Source organism: Chiloscyllium punctatum, chromosome 10 (assembly GCF_047496795.1).
Source record: "Chiloscyllium punctatum isolate Juve2018m chromosome 10, sChiPun1.3, whole genome shotgun sequence".
Taxonomy (NCBI): Eukaryota; Metazoa; Chordata; class Chondrichthyes; order Orectolobiformes; family Hemiscylliidae; genus Chiloscyllium; species Chiloscyllium punctatum.
The window spans coordinates 16471569-16493342 of record NC_092748.1 but is presented as its reverse complement, the minus strand read 5'-3'; the positions used below and the strand labels follow the sequence as shown (position 1 = coordinate 16493342).

Genomic DNA, 21774 nt, shown 5'->3' with positions numbered 1-21774 from the left:
CTGGTCATGCTATATGTCACCCTTCTAAAAGGCTTCCCATTCTAGTTCCCACCTCTCTCCCTGTGTGTGTACATGTTTAATCAGCATTTCTCCTACTTTTGATTCCATAATCCTTTCTCAAATTATCCTGGGTCAGGTCTTGCTGGAATCTTACAGGTGAATCTAACAGTGTACATTGTTAATAATGTCCAAATTGACCAGCAGGCTAAAGTGATTAAGAGATTCCCCAGAGAGTTCTGAAATTCCAGAATTGTTTTGGTTGATTAACGTCACTGTTGTTTTGCACAGGAGTGGATTTTGCCTGGTAACTAACGTCATTGTGCCAGCCATTTCATTTTGGCACTCAATCGTATAAGCACCACTGAATTGCTTACCACTGACCTTGTGAGAGTTATTATTGATCAGAAACTTAACTAGATCAGATGTGTGAATACTGTGGCTGCAAGAGCAGGTCAAACACTGAGCATCCTGTGGCAAGTAACTGACTGTCTTCTCCCCAGTGCCTGTCCACTGCTCACTGAGCACTAGTAAGGAATGTGATGGAATGCTCCCCACTTGCCTGGATGGGTGCAGCTCCAACAACCCTCAGGAAGCTCGGCACCATCCCAAGCAAAGGAACCCGCTTGAGTGGCAACCGATCCATCATTTTAAGTATCCAACCCTGCATCCAACTACACAGTGGTAGTAGTGTATATTATCTACAAGAGGCACTGCAGCAACTTGCTACAACTCCTTTGGGACCTTCCAAACCTGCAACCTTTCCCATTTGGAAGGGTAAGGGTAGCTTACACTTTGTAACGCCAGCATATGCAGATTCTCCTTGAAATCACAGAACACTTGCTGTGGCAAAGTCATGGAGCCCCTAATAGCATTGTGGCTGCACTACGCCACCCTGTCAGGGACCCCTGCATCTTAGAACCAAGGAATTTCTTTTTAAAAAATCCTAATAATTTCAGTGGAACTTATTATGTTGTTAAATATACTTAAGTTGTTAATCCTAGCCAAGCTAATTTAATTTGTTTGAAATGTTTTAAAAGGTCAGGGTTTAGTTGTAATTCAGTCTTGCCTTTTTTATCTTTCTTTCTTTCTTTCTTCTTCTTTCTTCATCTTTCTTTCTTTCTTTCTTTCTTTCTTTCTTTCTTTCTTTCTTTCTTTCTTTCTTTCTTTCTTTCTTTCTTTCTTTCTTTCTTTCTTTCTTTCTTTCTTTCTTTCTTTCTTTCTTTCTTTCTTTCTTTCTTCATCTTTCTTTCTTTCTTCATCTTTCTTTCTTTCTTCATCTTTCTTTCTTTCTTCATCTTTCTTTCTTTCTTTCTTTCTTTCTTTCTTTCTTCATCTTTCTTTCTTTCTTCATCTTTCTTTCTTTCTTCATCTTTCTTTCTTTCTTTCTTTCTTTCTTCATCATTCTTCCTGTTTCTTTCTTATCCTTAAACCACTAGACAACACTGTGCAGGAGCGACTCTGTTGAACCCATGATTCACTAAGTTTCTAGATATTCCTCTAGTCTATGCTGCACCCCAACAGTTCTGTTCCAATAAGATTTGGCTCGTTATCTAACTCAATTAGTCTGGTTTATTCAAGAATTCAAAGTCCTTCTAAATTTGATATCATCCCTTGCTCCTTATTTGGACTTTGTTTTTATTACTTCGGAAGTAACGCCCTAAATATCAACTGAGTTAAACTCTTATTTAGGGGAAATAGTTAGTTCTGTATTCATCCTCAAGTGATTACCTGCTACACTCTCAAAGGATCCGCCCTCATCCGGCAGGGATTTTTCTGCACATCCAAACACCTCATCTACTCTGTTTGTTGCTCTTGATGCGGTCTCCCCTACATTGGGAAGACAGGACACCAACTCTCAGAACATTTCAGGGAACATCCCTGGGACAAACAACCCCACCGCCCTGTGGCCGACCACTTCAACTCCCTCTCCGCCAAGGATATGCAAGTCCTGGGCCTGCTCCACTGTGAAATCCAAGCCACCCAGCGACAGAAGGAAGAACACCTCAACTTCTGCCTTGAGACCTGGCAACCACACGGCATCAACGTCAACTTTACCAGTTTCCTCATCTCTCCTCCTCCCCGTCTCATTCCAGATCCAACCCTCCAACTCAGCGCCACCCTCTTGAACAGTCCTACCTGTTCATCTTTCTTCCTACCTATCCACTCCACCCTCCTCTCTGACCTATCACCATCACCTCCCACCTGCACCTACCTATCGCCTTCCCAGCTACCTCACCCCACCCTCCTATTTATCTCTCATCACCACTTCCCCTACCCCCCCCCCCCCCCCCAACACACACGTGCACACACACTCATTCCTGATGAAGGGCTTCTGCACAAATGTCGATTCTCCTGCTCCTCGGATGCTGCCTGACCTGTGCTTTTCCAGTGCCACACTTTTCAACACTCTCAAATCCCCAACTATCTTGGCCTTAGCCTTCAATTCATCTTGACACTTTGGCAGCTATTGATGTACTGAATCACACCCACACTCTTAATGCTTCTGACCCCACAAAAAAAACTATAACTTTCTCTCACTTTCAATTCTGGTATCCCCTGTCTGCTCCCTTGACCATGAGTGACAGAAATTTAGATGTCTTTTGTCATACAACTGGCTTCACCATTCAACTGGACCACGTAATGCATATCAGTCAGTGCTCTCCATTAGTAAAACCACTCACGACTCAAAGTTTCATGAGGAATGCAAAGAGAAACCCCTCCTTTCAGCTACAAAGCATCCTGTCAAACCACAACCCCCTTCATCCTCTATCCTCACCTCTGACAGTAAGCGTGAGGAGCTTGTGGAATTTATTGTTACAAAGGTCAAAATCATTCATTGAGTGTCCCAGCCGTGTGCCTACATAGCATTGCTTAATACTATTCCATCCTGCAGTTTGCTCATTGCTGAAATCCTCACCCGTGGCATTTTAACTTCCAGATGTGACTGTTTCAGTGTTCCCCTAGTCAGCCGCCCAACACCTAACCTGCACAAATTGCTGCTCCTCAAGAGATTCTGCTGCCAATGTATTGACCCGCTCCAATTGCCCATTACCACTGTGATTGCTGGCATAAGATTGTCATTGAGTCACTTAAGGTGATTCTGGGTAATTTAGAAAGGTAGATTTTAAGGCATTTTTTTAATGCCATACGGACAGAATTCCAGAATTTGGGGCCTAAATGGTTAAAATCGCATGCACCAATGGAGGCGCAAAATTAATCCTAGAAATGGTTAAAGTGCAGAAAGCAGCCTTGCAGCCTGCAGTGTTTGTACTGTTTCTCCTCAAAACCAGCTCACCTACTCCTGCTGCACCACTTTTCCCCCATCACCCTGGTATTTTTTTTTCCTCTATTCATCCAGTTCCCTTTTGGAGTTAAATCATGATGATTAGATTAGATTAGCTTCCCTACAGTGTGAAAACAGGCCCTTCGGCCCAACCAGTCCAGACCGACCTTCTGAAGAGTGACTCACCCAGACCCATTTCCCTCTGACTAAAGCACCTAACACTATGGGCAATTTAGCATGGCCAGTTCGTCTGACCTGCACATCTTCGAGACTTTCAGCCTATTCCTTCCGGATCCTAACAACTCGCTGCGTAACAGGCATTTCCTCACGTTACCTTTTGGTTCATTGCCGATCACTGTAAATCTGACCCCTCTCATTCTCCATCCTTATGCCATTGAGAACAGTTTCTCTCCCTCTATTCTGTCCAGACCCCTCGTAACTTTGCACAGTTCAGTCACACCTGCTCTCAACTTCCTCCTTTCAAGGGAAGAAACCCCAGCTACTACAATTTATCCATGTCACTGAAGTTGCTCATCACTGGAACCATTCTTATAAATCTTTTCTCCATCTTCTCCAAAGCCTTCACATTCTTCCCAAAGAGTGGTGCCCAGAATTAGATGCAGTCCTACAGTTGAGGCCGAACCAGAATCGGAATGCTTAATGCTGTAACTGACCCATCTTTCCTGTTTTTTTTTGTAGGGTTACGAGGGACTAGTTGGTGGTGCAGAGTACTTGAAGTTGGCAGACTGGGACAGTGTTTCAAATATCATCCAACTGGTAAGCCCTTTGTAACTATTCCAGTTCAGGGTTTATGTAATTTGAGCCTGATTTAGAAAAAGGAGTTTTGTATAGTTGCTGTCAGCGATGGATTTCCTTTTAAGTTGTGATGTTTATTCGTTTCACTTTGAGCTCTGCAAAGGGAAGTGTTTTTGGAATAGGTAGCAACACTTAAAGTACTCTGCAGTACTTGGAATGCAGATTCACAATCAAAGGGCATTTTGCCCCAAAAGACATATCAAGTAATCTTAATTAGTGCTCCTACTGAAGACCCTTGTTCAATGTCAGTGGTGAAAACTGAGACTTCAGGTGTACCACTGTCATGTTCACACCAGGCGTTAGGAGATATATGCACTGACCTCCTGCTGGGTTCTGTTCTCCCAATCTGCCTGCAATCTCCCTGGCAAATTAAATGCCTTCATGTAGTAACCCTTTCTTTCACCAACCAGCCAGCTCAGAGCAGGATTGAGAGTTCTAATGACTGCAGTCAGCATTTATTTTAGATGGAAACAGGTCCTCCAGCCCAACCAGTCCACACCGACCCTCCAAAGAGTAACCCATTGCCCTCTGACTAATGCACCTAATGCACACTAGGGGCAATTTAACATGGCCAATCCACCTGACCTGCACATTTTTGGATTGTGGGAGGAAACCGGAGCACCCGGAGGAAACCCACGCATACGCTGGGAGAATGTGCAAACTCCACACAGACAGTCGCCAGCGACTGGAATCGAACCAGGGACCCTGGTGCTGTGAGGCCACAGTGCTAACCACTGTGCCATCGTGCCACCCCTTTTCAGCCAGTACAGAAATTGAACCCATACTGTTGATGTCATTCTACATCACAAACTAGCTGACTAGTCAACTGAGCTACCCAACTCAATTTGGCACTTGAAATGGCAGCGTGCCCAGAGGAAGGCAAATGGGAGAAGAAACAGTACCCAAAGTTTCTGCAGGCCATGGCGGCCTGTATCCTGGTAGCTTTTGGTGTTACGCTGATTTTAAACCATTTGACCACCTTTCTCTAGTAATCTAATCCTTCCATTTACATAATCGGTCATTATCTTCCACACAGAGCTCCGTGGACACTGGGTGGCACGACCACAAGTGGATGTGTAAAATTCATGATTAATATGGTCTGTTTGAGTAGTATTGATGTCTAAATGGTGAATGGAGTTGAAGAATTCAACTGGTTGTGAAATGAATCTGATCCTCCTTATGAGCTAAATAGCCTGCTCTTTGAGTTCTTCAGTCTCCCTTTTGAGTGCTCTTATTTGTGAGTGTTTTTTTTTCCCTCTTCTGTATCTCTTCCTCTCTTGGTACATCTTATGACCTATCTCTGCCTCAGGTTGCCTTCATTATGAAATTGAGTCATTCTCCCTTGTAAGCGGGGGATTCTCATCTGTGTGGGGTAAGATGGTTCTATTTCCTAGCATTGGTTGCTTTCCGCCACTGCAGGGTTGGTTGGGGTGTAACTTGTGCTGCTTGTACGACATGTCTAAGGTAGCTGCAATCCAGCCTCACTTTTTTTTGATAGAACTGGGAGCTGGGGACATTTTGTATTTCATTTGCATGCTTCAATTGACTGAGTGAAAATGGCTTTATAATTCCTAACTTAGTAACCCTACTCACTATAGAACAGCGTCATTTAACCAAAGCAGCACAAGTGAGAAGCTAAAATAATTCATTCGTTTCCATCAGCACTGGTGAGCTCTATCTCACAGATGAGTCATTGGCATTTGCTGTAATTCAGTATCCAGCTGTGAACAGTTTGCTTTTGTTGTAGAGTGGTTGAAAGAGTTTGGCTGAATATTTGAACGCTCTATTTGTGGCATCTCAAGGGCCAGATTGACTGTGTGCCCGTGAATTGGAGTGTGGATGGTCCCCTCTGTCGCTCTGAGAATGCTGGCCTGCGCTGCCGCTTCTGAGAAGCTTCAAAGTTGATGTCGGCATCCATTTTAAAGGGGGCCAGCTGGCCAGCGCAGCATGAATTGTCCAGTTTGAACCAGCCACGGAGCACGCTTTTTGAGACACAGCGTTCTGAAAAACGGCAGAAAAAAATCTGCTACTTTTCGACAAAAATTGCCAGCCTGTTAACTCAGAAGCCGAATTCAAGACGTACCATAGTTTAAGAGCGTTGAGGCATGGTGCCAATGTGAATGTTGTTGAAAAGGTAGGGTGAATTTTGAAGCTTAGGTAAGTAATGGAACAGTGTTGGAGTCATGCAGTGTTGGAGTCAGGCACCTGTTTCTCTGTTTTTTATTTCTTGTTGTTATTAGCCATACCAATAGCCGCATGGTGCAGTTTTTATTTTGTTGCATGAGTCTGAACGGCTTCTGTTTGCACCTTCTGTAAATGATAGGCCAGGTTTGAGACTCTATTACAGTCAGGCGTAATGCACTGCTTTCATCCAAACATTTTTTTTTCTCCCCCATCTGACGGGCAGGGTGGAACCATTATTGGCAGTGCCCGCTGCAAGAGTTTCCGCACCCGGGAAGGTCGTCAGGCAGCAGCCTACAACCTGGTGCAGCATGGCATCAACAACCTGTGTGTGATCGGAGGAGATGGCAGTCTCACCGGGGCCAACATCTTCCGGACAGAGTGGAGCGAGCTGCTTGCTAGTCTTGTTGAAGAGGGTAGGTGCCTTTAAGACGGTGGGAAAGACCCGCATAGTATATACTGGAATGACGCACATGCGATAAAGGTGGGCATGTCATTAATATTTCATCACCTATTCTTGGCATGTTTTAGGAATTCACATTATTTTCCCCAGTGTCTAGTTTATGACGTCACATCCAGTGTTGCTGTACAAGATAGCAGGGGAACTTACAACCGATGAAGAAATCGATTATTTTCCAAGCCATTCAGTCTGGTATCTACACTTCGCATAAGCCTCCTCTTACACCACATCATCCTAATCTACTTCTTTCTCTTTGCGTACCATCAAACTTCCACTAAAATGCTGTTCACCCTCAACCAGTGCAACGTACCACAATCCTCAGTCGGGTTTAAGATCGCCACTCTTGAGTAAAGGAATATGAAAACGTAACTATGAAAGTACCCCCGATAAGTTGTGTCCATGTAATCCTCTTGGCTCTCCGAGTTGGGAGAAATTATCGGATTGAACTTCATAGTGCTCAACATCACAGGGTCTGCGTTGAGTTTGCCAATCCTAGTCGAGGCAACAGTTGAGATACGCCAATCTCAGGGCCTTTGAAGTTAGAATCCCTGCTCCTAATTATCATCCATTTATTCTGCATGGAGGCGGAACATTTTCCTTATCAGCTTGGTACTGGAGGTGTCTTCCGTATGCACAATTTAATATAATTCCCACTTTTTGTTTTAGATTAGATTACTTAGTGTGGAAACAGGTCCTTCGGCCCAACAACTCCACACCGACCCTCTGATGAGCAACCCACCCAGACCCATTCCCTTACATTTACCCCTTCACATAACACTACAAGCAATTTAGCATGGCCAATTCACCCAACCTGCATGTCTTTGGGCTGTGGGAGGAAACCAGAGCACCCGGAGGAAACCCACACAGACACTGGGAGAATGTGCAAACTCCACACAGATAGGTGCCTGAGGCAGGAATTGAACCCTGGTCTCTGGCGCTGTGAGAAAGCAGTGCTAACTGCTGTTTGCTCCTCATACCTCTTTTGATATCCTTCTTTCTCATGCAAGTATTTTCAATTTATTTTCTAACAATTCAAAGACTTTTGCTTCAACCTGAGTTAGTCACAGAGCGTATCACTCACTCGATGAGGGCAGGAGTGGGTTCAGACCCAGTGGTTGTTTCTGTCGATATCTTATTGGCTTTCCCTGTTTAGACTCTCAAATTGAATATCAACACTCTTTTTTTCACATCCCCTTGGCTCCCTCACTGCATATTCTGTATTATGTCAGTGTGAGCTGAAAGATATTGAATGCTGTCTGCTCCTAGCAGCAGTGAGGAAAGTCCCAGTAACCCAGAGCAACCAACATTTGCTTTGACAGGACAAGGTCACAGGTCAGCTGTCTGAGAACTGTTGCATGATGGTAAGCATGCTGAAAGGAATGGAAGGGCTGAAGTCCTGAAGGGCAGTTCTTTTCATGACGTTAAACAAAATGTTTTGGTCGAGAGGGAATTGTGCTTTTGAAGTCCTGTTCTTATCTGCCAGTGCTTATGCCACTATTCAGTGGGGTAAAGACCACTTGCAGTGTAGTTACATCAAGCTCCTATTTATTCAACAGTTGCTTTGCTTTTCCATCAATTCCCTGCCTTCTCTCTGAAGGCATTGATTTCTTGCTGGCTATAGTCATCCCATGGGTATCCCCATCAAGCGATTAAATGAGTTTTGACAGACAATTCAAGCACTCAGCGGAGCCCAAACCTGCATTGACTTTACTACCGTGCGTTTCAGAAGAGCTTGCAGGAGGGAAGTGACATTCCCAGCAATGTGTTGTGTTGACCCTAGCTAAGAACTGCAGAGGTTTATCCCCTCCATTGTGTAAAAATATTGAATAATCGTACTGTTGAATAATCAGCAACTGGAGGGTTGCACTGTGAGTGATCCTTGCCTCCTGAATAATCAGAAACTGCAAATGGGCACGTGACCAGATGCCTTCAGACAAACATTTTTTTTTTGGTTTGTCATTCAGGGAAAATCACGGAAGAGGTTTCCCAGCAGTATTCTCACCTGAACATTGTTGGGATGGTGGGATCAATTGACAATGACTTCTGTGGGACAGACATGACTATTGGTACAGACTCTGCCCTACACCGGATTATGGAAGTGATTGATGCCATAACCACTACCGCACAGAGGTATGTCGAACCGTGCATAATCTTGATTAGTCAACGGGAAGAGACCTTTGGATAGTACTGGTGCAGCAGATTGCTTGAAGCAAACATAACTAGCAAATGAATGAAACTAAAACTCTCAGCTTCTCTTCACATAATAGTGTACGATCGTAAACTTCCATCGAAACAAGATTTTGCATCTCATTTGGTAAGGCTGCGCTGAAGAGTCCACCCAGGCCAAACACTGAGAATGCAGTGTACACATTCCTTAGTGCAAAGCCTTTGGTGTGCAGTCTGTACTCACAACTACCACTCCCTCCATCTCCACACAGAACAAGAGTCAAACTACAGTAGATCTGATGAGTATAACTTAGTACAATGCTCTTGGGAATGAAGTCGTTGGGTTACAGTTTAAATGTTCCTAACAAGGTGCCATTTTTATTTCAAGTGATTGGTAAAATCCTGACTCTTTTTAAGGACAGCCATCTGCTCGTATAACCAGGTGAACCCTTTTCAGGAAATTCTTGTACTACCTCAAGAGAGTTCAGCAGTCTTTGCATTCATTGGATCTGGGCCCAATTTTAATGAGTCAGGTGGCATTGAACTGGCAATGACATCAAAATGCCTGCCAGAGAACAGGGTGAATGGTGTCTTCAAATCCGCTCTATAAAGCACAACATCCCATGCTATATTTGCCTCAGACAGCAGGCTCCAATAAGGAAATGCATCAAAGGGGAAGTTGAGTGATGTATCGCATAAACTGAGCTGGAGTAAAGACCAGTACCTGGCCCACAGACTTCTCAACAATTCTGTTTTGAAGTGAAATCTACTGACTACACTATGCTTCTGGTATTTTTGCAACAGGCTCTTTCCCTTCAGATGGATTGCCCACGGTGCAATCTTTCCTGCAAGCACCTCCCAAAGGGCAAATTCTCTGTCCTCACGCAGTGCCTCCAAATTACAATCCCTGTCATAGGGAGGGGTGAGGGATTCAAACGATATTTCTAGAACATCCTTCATTCCTACAATCCTCTGAGATCTCTGCACTGTTTTTGAGTATCCCTGGTTTTCATCACTGCACTATTGATGTCTGCTTTCAGCTGTCTTAACCCTTGCTAAGACTCAGTGTTTCTTTTCTGTCCGTGTGTGTTTGTGTCTCATTCTCTGTCTCCCTTCTCCCTGCCCTTCAGGACCTTCCTTAAAGCCTGCCTGTTTGACCAAGTTTTCCGTCATTTGGCCTAATATCTCTTTATGTGTAAAAGCAAGTTGTTACAAGTCCTGAGAACTGTGCTAACAGTTCATGTGCAAACATGATCCTTGCAGGGGCACACTCATCAAGGTTTGATGTCTCTTCCCAACCACTCGCCATTTCAAGTTTGTTTTATATTCTGCATGTGAAATCTTGAACCTGATTACGGGCCAAGCACTTTCAGGGTAGTGCGTCATGTTTGCGCTATGGAAACGCTCACTTCGTCAAAAATTAATCCATTTTATTGGGCACTTAACACTAAACCCTGTGTTATGACATTTCAGATAAACCTGATCAAACAGCCTGTCTGCAGTACTCCAATACGCCTGCTTTATCTCTCACTTTGTAACATTTGTATTTCACAGAATGAGTTAAGCTATGCCAGCAAATCACCAGCCATTATCAGAGATACAAATTAAGTTCTGATTTTTTCGGAAAACACACTATTCAGGCTGATGTTGGAAAGAATATCCTGTTTTGAAATGAATTCTGATGAACTGCTGTCTACCGTGACCCAGAGATACAGTTTCAGCAGTCAGTATGGGTTTAAAGGACATTATAGCCCTTGATATTTGTCCAGCTTTTACACCCAAGTTGTAAAATTTTTTTGTTTGAACTGTGTATATGTAGTTAGTCCATAGCAACATTGGCTGATCTCACTGTACGTTGGGGTACTGCTATTCACCTATGGTGATTATTTGTTACTTCCTCTTTTTCTGACATTAGTATTCCATTCTTCTTTTTAAATATAGTGGCTAATTCAGTGAAGAAAGCCTTGCATTTTGTACTTCTCACATCGTCAGCATATCAGGAAGTGCTTTGCAGCTAATGAAGAACCTTTTTGAAGGGTAGTCATGGTTATAGTGTAAACACAAACCTTCAAATATTTGCAATAAGCAAGGTCCCACATAGGTTAATGTGGTAAATGACTAGTTTAAACTGATGCATTGATGTTGTTTGAGGGAGAAATATTGACCAGGGCCACTCCCCAGTCCTCTTTCCTGTCTTAGTACCATTTATACCAACGTTTGGGTGAGGCAGTATCTCAAACAGTCCCCTAGTACACTGAAGTGTCAGTGAAGGGCTTGTGTATAAAGTGCTGGAGTGGATCTTGGATCCCATAATCTTCTGACTCAAGGAGAGGTATGGTTTGTTAACCACACACAGCAAAATAATTTATCTCTGCTTGCAATCTCGATTATCAATAATGGTATAAGGAGCTGCAATCCAGTGCCAATTTGAAATCTTTTTTTGGATTGATTTTGTTTTTGTTGGCCTGTGTAGTTTTGCAGCCTGTAGCACAATGTGTTGCCCTGAATAATTCTTCACCTATAACATTACAAATCTTAAAAAAATACTTGAGTGAACATCTCAACGAAAGTTCCAGAAGGTTCACATTTAACCAGTTATCTAAACTGGTGATGTTTCTGTTGTGAGGGGAGAAAAATGTTTGTCTTTCCACTTCAAGCTGAACTATCGAGTGATTTTTTTTCCCTCCTCCTTTTTCACGAATGGTTACTCAATCAAGAGACACTACAGAGAATTTGGAGTGAGCCAGAGGACAGTACCTAGGGCTGGCAATGGCCTAGTGGTATTCTCGCTAGACTCTGAATCGAGAAACTTGGCTAATGTTCTGGGAGCCCAGATTTCAATCCTGCTGTGGCAGATGATGAAATTTGAATTCAATTAATAAAGAAAAGAAATCTGGAATTACAAATCGCCAGTTGTCAGAAAAACCCAGCTGGCTCACTAACGTCCTTCAGGGAAGGAAATCAGTAGTCCTTATCTGGTCTGGCCTACATTTGGACTCCAGACCCACAATGGTTGACTCTCAACTGCTCTCTGAAATGACCTAGTAAGCCACTCAGTTAAAGGGCAGCTTGGGGTGGGGGAAGAAAATGCTGGTTGGCTAGTGACAACCATGTCCCGGGAATGAATTTAGGAAAAATGGAGGTGACAGGTCTTGTCCGCTTGCTGGGGAACTGGCAAGAGTTTCATGGTGCTCCTTTTTTTTAGGGAAGGCCTGCTTGTCACATCCATGTACCAATTCAACTCAACTTGAGTTTTGAGCTACTTCAAACAAAATAACCTTTCATCTGCTTGTTTTTCACTCTGCAGTCACCAGAGAACATTTGTGCTTGAAGTCATGGGCAGGCACTGTGGGTAAGTGGCAGATTCTTTTAACATTCAAACTCTTTAACTGTTCAATGGTTTTTTTATTATTAATGGTGCATCTTTGAAAAGAAATTCTGGGTTTCAGGCTGAAGGTAGGGGTCTGGGTGGGATGCTCTTCTAAGGGTAAGTGTAGACTTGATAAGCCGAATGGCCTGTTTACACAGTGTAGGGATTTTATGATTCCATGACTTGCAAGGGAGTAAACTCACTAAACCAACCCCCACATTTTTGCATACGTGTGGTGTCATATGTTAGGAATTTGTATTGGCGCTATGCCACTGCAGCAGTTCTTGAGCTTCAGAATGACGGCACACTAATGTGCCAATAAAGCTGATACCAATTCTAATGATCCTTCAAACTAAGAAAGGAAGAGGAAAGAGCACTTGCACAGAACATGTCGAATCTGTGTTATCTGTTTTCAACTGGTGTTTTTTTTGCATTGCAAGAATCGGCATTCATTTCCAAAGAGACAATGATGCTGAAATTGAACAGACTCTGGGTTAGTGCACTCTTAAAAGTACCGTGTTTCATATTTTAAAAAATGATTATAAATGTTTCGGGAGCAGATTTACATAGTTAACACATGAGCCATAAGGTTGCAATTATCAGGAAAGACTGAACAGTGTGGGGCTAAAACAGCAGCAAAGCAAGGGACAACCTGATAGAAGTCTTTAAAATTATGAAGTGATTGATAAGAGCACCTTTTTAAAAAAAAAATGATATTTTCACAAGTAAGAGGTTGGAATTGGAGCCGTAAATATATTACGGTCACTTGATAAATTCATTAAGAAACTCCAGATAAAACTAGTTTACACAAGGCGTGGTTACACGGTGGAGTTTATTACTGTGTAGAGTAGTTGAGGTGAGTAACATTAATGTATTTACAGGGAGACCTGTATGGTGCGTTTAAAAAATGGCATAGACCATTGAGTTGAATCAGCTGTAACGTTGCCGAAAGACAACGTAACCACTTAATGTTCTGTCATAAGCCGTGGTTTCCAGTGGCTGGTTGGCCATGCAACCAACCTGTTGTCTTGTTTATGCAGGTACTTGGCACTGGTGTCTGCACTGGCGTCTGGTGCAGACTGGCTGTTCATTCCAGAGGCACCTCCAGAGGATGGCTGGGAGGACTTCATGTGCAAGAGATTAGGAGAGGTGAGGAATATGGAACCATTGTTTGACCTTGTGGAGTCTCTGAACATGACTGGCAATTTCTGCAATCCCTAACTTTTCAATAACCAAGCAAGAGGGCTAAAAAAGATCCCAAACAGGCTACACAAAATAATTCTAGGCACTGTGTATATTGGTTTCTGTTATTATTATCACTGGTCATGCTGGTTTGTTATTTAACTTTGTTCTCATTCGGTCAGTTCAGATAGAGATTGAAAACCGGCCACTTTGAGGGACTGAAAGTAGATGTGGTTTGAACTGGATAAGGCCTACAGTTTTCCTTCCCTAAAGGAAACCAGTTGGTGTTTAACAACGTCATTCCAGATATTCTAATCCAGACTCTCAGGCAGTCGTACTGGGATTTATACTTTATTTTGTTTTCTAGATTACTTCCTCATGCCTCTACTTCATGAAGAGGGAGGATATTCCTGGGAGATCGTCCAGGGAAATTATATGGATGGAACTGAGAATAAGAAAGGGATTAACACCGCCCACCCCCCCACTTCACAGCACACACCACCACCCCCACCCCCCCCCCCCCCACCCCCCCACCCCCCGCCATAGTCAGCGGGAAATTGAGAATCAAACATGTAAGGAGATCCCAGATATCTGTAGGATTAATAGAGTTGTAATGGTAGGGGTTTTAACTTTCCCAAACATAGGCTGGGACTGTCATAGTGTTAAATGGGGGGAAAATTTAAGTGTGCACAAGAAGACCTTCTTCAATATGTGGATGTATCTGCAAGAGAAGGAGTAATACTTAATGTTCTGTTAGGGAAAAAGGCAGGGGCAAGTTATGGAAATGGGAGTGGAGGGGCACTGTGGGACAAGAGATCGTAATTCTATTTGTTTCAGAGTAGTTGTGGAAAAAGCTACAACTGATCAATCAGTTAAAGTTCTACAGGAGAAAGTGGAAAAGCACAGCAGGTCAGGCAGCATCTGAGGAGCAGGAGAACCAACGTTTCGGGCATAAGCCCTTCATCAGGAAACGGTTAAAGTTCTACTGTGGACTTGGGCTAATTTTGATGGTATTAGATAGGGACTTTCAAATGTCGATTGGGAGAGGCTATTTGCAGGGAAAGGGAAGGTTGGGAAGTGGATGGCCTTTAAAATGAGATAACGAGTGTTCGGAGACAGAATGTTCCTGTTGGTGTGAAGGGCAAGGCTGCTGGTGTAGGGAATGCTGGATAACTAGAGGTATTGAAGCTCTGGTCAAGAAAAAGAAGAAAACATATAATGGGTATGGACAGCTGGGATCGAGTGAATCCCGAGAGGCTAGTATAGGTCAGTAGGAGTATGCTGAAGAAGGAAATAAAGTGGGCAAAAAGGAGACGTGATAGCTTTGGCAAATAAAGAGAATCCAAAGAGATTCTGTAAGTGCATTAAGGGCAAAAGAGTAACTAGGGAGAGAATAGAGCCCCTTAAAGATCAAAATAACCAACTATATGTGAAACCACAGGAGATGAATATTTCATGTCAGAGTTTACTGTGGAGAAAGACATGGAAGCCAGGGAACTTGGGAAATACATAGTGATATTTTATAAAAAGAGTTCACTTTTAGAAGAGGCAGTGCTGGAGATACTAAAAGGCATAAAGGTAGAAAAATCCCCAGGACCTGATCAGAACTTTGTGGGGAGCTAGGGAAGTGATTACTGGGCCATTTGCTGAAATGTTTGTCTCATCGATAGCCACAGGTGAGGTGCTAGAAGACTGAAGGATGGGTAATACGATACCCTGGTTCAAGAAAGGCTGCAAGGAAAAGCCAGGGAACTATAGATCGATGTGCCTTATGTCAGTGGTGGATAGATCGTTGGAGTGGATTCTGAAGGAGAGCATTTGGAAAGGCACGGACTGATCAGGGAGAGTCAGCATGGCTTTGTGCATGGGAAATCGTGTCTCACTAACTTGATTGCGTTTTTTGAAGAGGTTACAAAGAAGATAGATGGAGGCAGAGCGGTGGATGTTGTCTTTACGGACTTCAGCAAAGCGTTTCACAAGGTCTCGCATGGTAGGCTGGTTAGTAAGGTGTGATCACATGGGATCCAGGGGGAGCTAGCAAAAATTAGCATGAAGGTAGGAGACAGAGGGCGGTGTTGGAAGATTGCTTTTCAGACTGGAGGCCTGTGACTAGTGGTGTACCACAACGATCGGCGCTGGGTTCACTGCTTTTCATCATTAATATAAATGGTTTAGAATATAGGAGGTATTGTTAGTAAGTTTGCAGATGACACCAAAATAAGTGATGTAGTGATCGAAGAACAGACTGAGGGGTGATCTTGTAGAGATTTCCAGAATCATGATGGGCATGGATAGGGTGAAGAACCAGGGTCTTTTTCCTCAGTTGGGGGTGGGGGGGGGGAGAGAGTCCAGAACTAGAAGGGGCATAGGCATAAGGTGAGAGGGAATAGATATAAAAGGGACCTGAGGGGTAACTTGTCCATGCAGAGGGTGGTGCATGTATGGAATGAGCTGACAGAGGAAGTGGTGGAGGCTGGTACAATTACAACATTTAAGAGGCATTTGGATGGGTATTTGAATAGGAGGAGTTTAGCGCAATATGGCAAATAGGACTAGATTGGGTTGAGATATCTGGTCAGCATGGACGAGTTGAACTGTCGGTTCAGTTTCTGTGCTGTATGACTCTGACTTTATGAATCCTGCACCATATCCACCTCCATTCCATAACTTATTTGCTTTTGGGTTCAAACTTTTGCTCCCATTCCCTCAACCTTCTGTTTTAAGTTGCTCCATTTTTTTTTGGTTACTGGATCATCCATAGGATCTAGTTCCAGGTGCCTGTAACTAGGAAAAAGTCTTTTGCACTCATGCAGAGTCTAGGCTGATACTCCAGAGCAGTTCTGAGTCCATGCTGCTGATATGGAGGTGCTGACTTTCAAATGGGAATAAATCTAGTCTAGACACTCAATGTCATTTCAGATGGGTTTAGGGATAATCTATAAGATTATCCAAACACTGGGGAGGAGGGGTTGCTCTTCATTGTACCAATTATCCCAATGTATTTTTTTTCCTGACTGTCCGAGAGAGAGTAGTAGACCTTTATTTGGTTACATTCTCTGTTGACACTGTATCTGGAAGAGTATAGCAAGCCAGAGAGCATCCTTTAATTATACCCGATACTTCGGACATCTCCACTTCCTGATGCTGCCTGGCTTACTGTGCTCTTCCCAGCTTCCTGCTTGTCTACTTTGGATTCCAACACCTGCCGTTTTCCTTTGTCACTGTCACTGTATCTTGCCACCCAAGGTGTAATTTGCAAAATTCCCTCCCGGAACCTCTGATCAGTGAATCTAAAACACAGAGGCACCAACTCAGTGTAAGGGGCTAATGATATAGGACTTAAGTGAGAAACGGTTTCACTCAAGATGTCATGAATCTTCAGACTTTTCTGCCCCGGACGGTTGTGGTATTTCTATCGATGATTATATTTAAGGCTAGGTTGATGGATGTTGGTGTCTCGAGAAATTGAGGGATATGGGCAGGGGACAGCAAAGTGGAGATTAAGCCCAAAATCAGCCATGTTGAATGAATTGACCATTAAGGCTACTTCTGTTCCTATCTCATGAGTCATCAGCCTCTCCACCCCATTCTTTCTAAGATATCCCTTAAGACTTTGCCTCTGTCGGTAATTTTGATCAGCTGTCTTAATTTCTCAAACTATGGCTTGGTCCTAGGTTTTGTCTACCAATGAGCAATGAGCTTCGGGAGGTAGTCAGCCACACTAAAGGTGTTATATAGACCTGTAATGGGAGGAGTGGCAGTGCCGGGTGAAGGCTCAGCCACTGTTAGACACCAAGGTTAGGAGATTCACAACAAGCCAGGGTCAGGAGGGGAGAGGATGTTTCCCTCAGATGTGGGACTGGAGGAGGATACAGAGGTTTCTCATTCCTGCTTTTGTAGCCTCTACCCATGAGCTGAAAATCTCCAGAACCAATTTACTTCCCAAATGCTGAATAGTGAGTAAAGAAGAGGTGAGCCATTTGATATAGCTCTTGTGCTGTCAGACACACTAATGTAAAGCTAGTGGGGGGGGAAAACAATACTTCACCAACAAGTCCAACTGGTGATCACAAGATTATAAGTTCTGCCCATCGATGCCATGATAATCTCTTGCTTCTGTTATTGAACTGAAATTCCCTGCTGTCCTTTTCATAGTTTCATACAGCACAAAGCATGGCCATTTGTCCCATTGTACCTGATGTAGCTCTTTGAAAAAAAAACTACCCATTCAGTCTTGCTCCCCTGCAAGTCTTTCCTTTTCAACTATACATCCAGTTCCCTTTTGAAAGTTACTATTGAATCTGCTTCTGATGTTTATATTAATGAAACCTTAGGGGCATCCATCAGGTTGACTTGTGGCGGGGTTGGGAGGGGGCATCTAAATCCTTCTGTCTTTGAGAAATAGCTTCACTTGGAGATTTTGTTTTGACGGACTCCTGCCCTCTTACAGCAATGTTTGTAGATCTGGATAATGTTATCCTGTGACGTTAGTCAACATTTGGAGACATGGGCAATCTGTTGAATACAGCTTCTTGCATCTTGGAGTGGCACTTTTGTAAAGGATATAATTGTCCTACAGTTAGGTCCAGTGCAGCAAATAATGAATGACTTGCACTTATGTTGCATTCTTCATGGCTTCCAGAGTCTGGAAAGCGTTTTAGTGCTCTTAATTCTCTTTGAAGTGCAATCACTGTTGGAACATGGAAAGGCAGGAACCACTTTGCACAGAACAAGGTCCTGTCAACAAAAATAAGCAAAATATTGGGCCAGGAAATGAGAGTTCAACAGAATCTTTTCTATCCCTTTGGGGGAGCAGACAGGGTTAAAAGGTCTTCACTCTTGACAGTGTAACCCCTCCTTCAGTAGCCCTGAGTCAAACTCAAGTCTGTGGAATGGCACGATGAAGCCTTACCCTCTGTGACTCACAAGAGAGTGTGCTGTCCACAGGGCTGGTACTGATGTTAAAAAGCTCCCCAACTAACCTCATGTGTCCTTGCTCCAGAGTCGCAGCAGAGGGTCTAGGCTGAACATCATCATCCTCGCAGAGGGAGCAATTGACCGGCAAGGAAATTCTATCAGCTCCAACTATGTGAAAGAGGTAAGACTGAGAGGATTGGCATGTATGTGGGACAGTGAAAGCAGCAATGACCTGCATGAGGTGTGTCTGCTCCCAACATGTTTTCCTGTATGCACTTGTCATTTTAAATGCTAGATCTCGGAACAGAGACCAGATCAAACTGTTTAAAGCGTGAGGCAAGTCATTTCTCATTGAAAACATGAAGCAGCCTGGGTGTAGGTGCTAACTGAATTATTGATTCTGTGAAGAACAGTGTAGACACCAGTCTCTGGCTATTCTACATTTAAATTTACATGTGTTTTCTATGTAACTTTGGCAATTAATTTGAATTATCAGAATGTATGTAAATGCACATGTTTTAAATAGCAGACCCATCAAGGCAGCTTTGTTCCCCTCTCTATATCTCAATTATCAACACGTTGGATCACTTAACTGAATGCAGCTCACTTGAAACTCGTTCCGTTTCTTGAAATGTAACGAAACAAAATGCGATGTCAGGTACACAGCATATATTGCAAATGCAAAGCTGGAATCTTAGCTCTGTGGACACTGCAGGTGGAGCAGGATCAATCCAGTGATCTCTACGATAGGTTAAGGCCAGCGAGGGGAGTAATCTCTGACATGTAAATTCCAGCACTCAGACACAAACGTTGGACATTGGTTAGGCCACTTTTGGAATATTGTGTGTAATTTTGGTCTTCCTCCTGTAGGAAGGATGCTGTGAAACTTAAAAGGGTTCAGATAAGATTTAAAAGGCTTGGAGGGTTTGAGTGATAAGGAGGGGCTGAATAGGCTGGGGCTGTTTTTCCCTGGAATGTCAGAGGTTGATTAGATTAGATTAGGTTCCCTGCAGTGTGGAAACAAGTCCTTTGGCCCAACAAGTCCACACCAACCCTCCAGAGAGTAACTCACCCAGACTCATTTCCCCACATTTACTCCTGACTAATGCACCTAGTACTTTGGGCAATTTAGCAAGGCCAATTCACCTGACCTGCACAACTTTTGGAATGCGGGAGGAAGCCGGAGCACCCGGAGGAAACCCACACAGACACAGGGAGAATCTGCAACCATCATACACACTAACCTGAGGCCGGAATCAAACCCAGGTCCCAGGTTTATAAAGTCATGAGGGGCATGGACTGTTAAGTAAACAGGGTCTTTTCCCTGGGGTGAGGGAGTCCTGAACTAGAGGGCAAAGGTTTAGGGTGAGAGGGGAAAGAGACCTATGGGGCAATTTTTTCATGCAGAGGGTGGTGCGTGTATGGAATGAGCTGCCAGAGGAAGTGGTGGACGATGGTACAATTACAACATTTAAAAGGCATCTGGGTGGGTATATGAATAGGAAGAGTTTAGAGGGATATGGGCCGGGTGCTGGCAAATGGGACCAGATTAATTTAGGATATCTGGTTGGCATGGACGAGTTTGACCGACAGGTTTGTTTCTGTGCTGTACACCTCTATGACTCTAATTCCTAATCCTAAACTGACTGACTGACAGGGTGCAGGTTGAGGCCCATCATCATTAATATGTAGTCTGAGATTTGCGCTGACTACCTCACCAAAACTTCACACCCTCTCTGAACCCGTACAGAAATGTGCCTTTTAAATCCTTCTTTTGAGAATTAAGGGTGGTGAACTTTCTTAGCATTTAATCAGAACTCTTTTCTGTGTGTAAGCTTTTCCCCCTTGAATTATGTGACTCTTTCTTTTGTCCCCTGTATTTCAGTTAACCTGTAATGCAGGGTTAACTAAATGACCTTAACTGTTGCCTCAATTGTTGTGCATTGTATTTCCTCCCTCACTGTTCTTTCTGCTTTTATTTTGTTTCCCTCCCAGCTTGTTTCTAAACGTCTCGGATTTGATACACGGGTCACAGTCTTGGGACACGTGCAGCGAGGTGGCACGCCCTCTGCCTTTGATCGGATTCTGGTAAGTTTTGCTCTGTGAAGGGAACGTCCTTCACGATCCTTCCCGTACAGCTGACTGAATAGCCAGAAGAAAAGGTTCCCAACTCTGCTTCTAACCTGTGCTGTGTTGTATCATCCCAGTCAGGCAGCAATAATAACCGTGTAACAGGAAGTTGCCTTGGGAGCCATAGGTTAGAAAGGGAAACAAAGAGTCGGGGTCCTCAACTTCCCAAGTGCAAACTGCAGGCAGTAGATGAGGCTGGGATTGGGTTGGGCTGTGCTGAACCTAATGATTTATGAGCGTGTTGATGGGTGCCATTGAGATTTGCATTGGAACTGGATGCCTGTGGGAGATGCCCATGGAACCGTTTCTGAACACAACCTCAAAGCCTTAAGGGAAGGTGACAAAAGGAGGGAAAAGGTGTGATGTGGATGTTGGCCTTGTTTGTGACACTGCCGCGTTTTTTATTTGTGGATTGAGGGTGTCACTGGCTAGGCCTGTCCCTAATTACCCAGCGAGCTGTTGAGAATCAACCACATAACTGTGATCCAAAGTCACTTGTCGGCCACACCCGGTAAGGACACCAATTTTCCTCCCGAAAAGACATTGGTGAACCAGGTGGGTTTTCCCAGCAATCGACAATAGATTCTTCTTCATCATTAGTCTCCTCATTCTAGATTTTTATTAAACTGAACTCAAATTCCACCATCTGCCATGGCAGGGTTCGATCCTAGGTCATTAGCTGGGTCTCTGGATTAACAGTGCAATGATAATACCACTAGGCCATCGTGGCATAATATGTGCCATGGTCAGAGCTGTGTGCCACGTCTGGAGCCTGAAACCGCAGTCTGTTTAACTCCACTGGCAGTCGAACTCTGTAAGTAACCTTCTCCTGTTGTGGATCAAAGCCAGTCCAGCATGTACTCTAAGCTGAACTGCAGTGCATGTTTTAGAGGATGCTGCACTGTTAGACATGCTGTTTTCCCAAGATAAACTATTGAACTAATGCCCAGCCTGAAGAGTAGGGGAGGTCCCTTTCAACATCCTGGTGAAAATTCATCCCTTGGTCCAAACATATCATTCATTCTCTTGCTGCTTGTGAGATCCTCCTGGGTATAAACTGGTTGCCAGGTTTTCCAACCAACAGTGACTCAAATTCCAGTGATTATAGTAGCCATCAGGGCATCTGGAGTGTGGTAGGTACTATATATGCAAATCAGATTTTTGTTTCTTTGATCACAGGAGTGACGTAATAGGAAAACAAACGACTTGAAATTATACTGCAAATTGCACAACTGTGGTATGCTCCAATTTGCTTTACAACCAATTAAG

At 43.6% G+C, this 21774-nt stretch overlaps 1 protein-coding gene across 1 annotated transcript in view; it reads left to right on the top strand.

Annotated features, from left to right (window-relative positions):
• The window catches only part of LOC140481922 (ATP-dependent 6-phosphofructokinase, liver type-like), a 61606-nt gene that overhangs the window by 14861 nt on the left and 24971 nt on the right, over positions 1–21774 (top strand). The window contains 7 exon segments of the mRNA XM_072578603.1: positions 3983–4060; positions 6507–6696; positions 8705–8870; positions 12214–12258; positions 13317–13425; positions 18461–18556; positions 20371–20463. Coding sequence (XP_072434704.1) covers positions 3983–4060; positions 6507–6696; positions 8705–8870; positions 12214–12258; positions 13317–13425; positions 18461–18556; positions 20371–20463 — 777 coding nt within the window.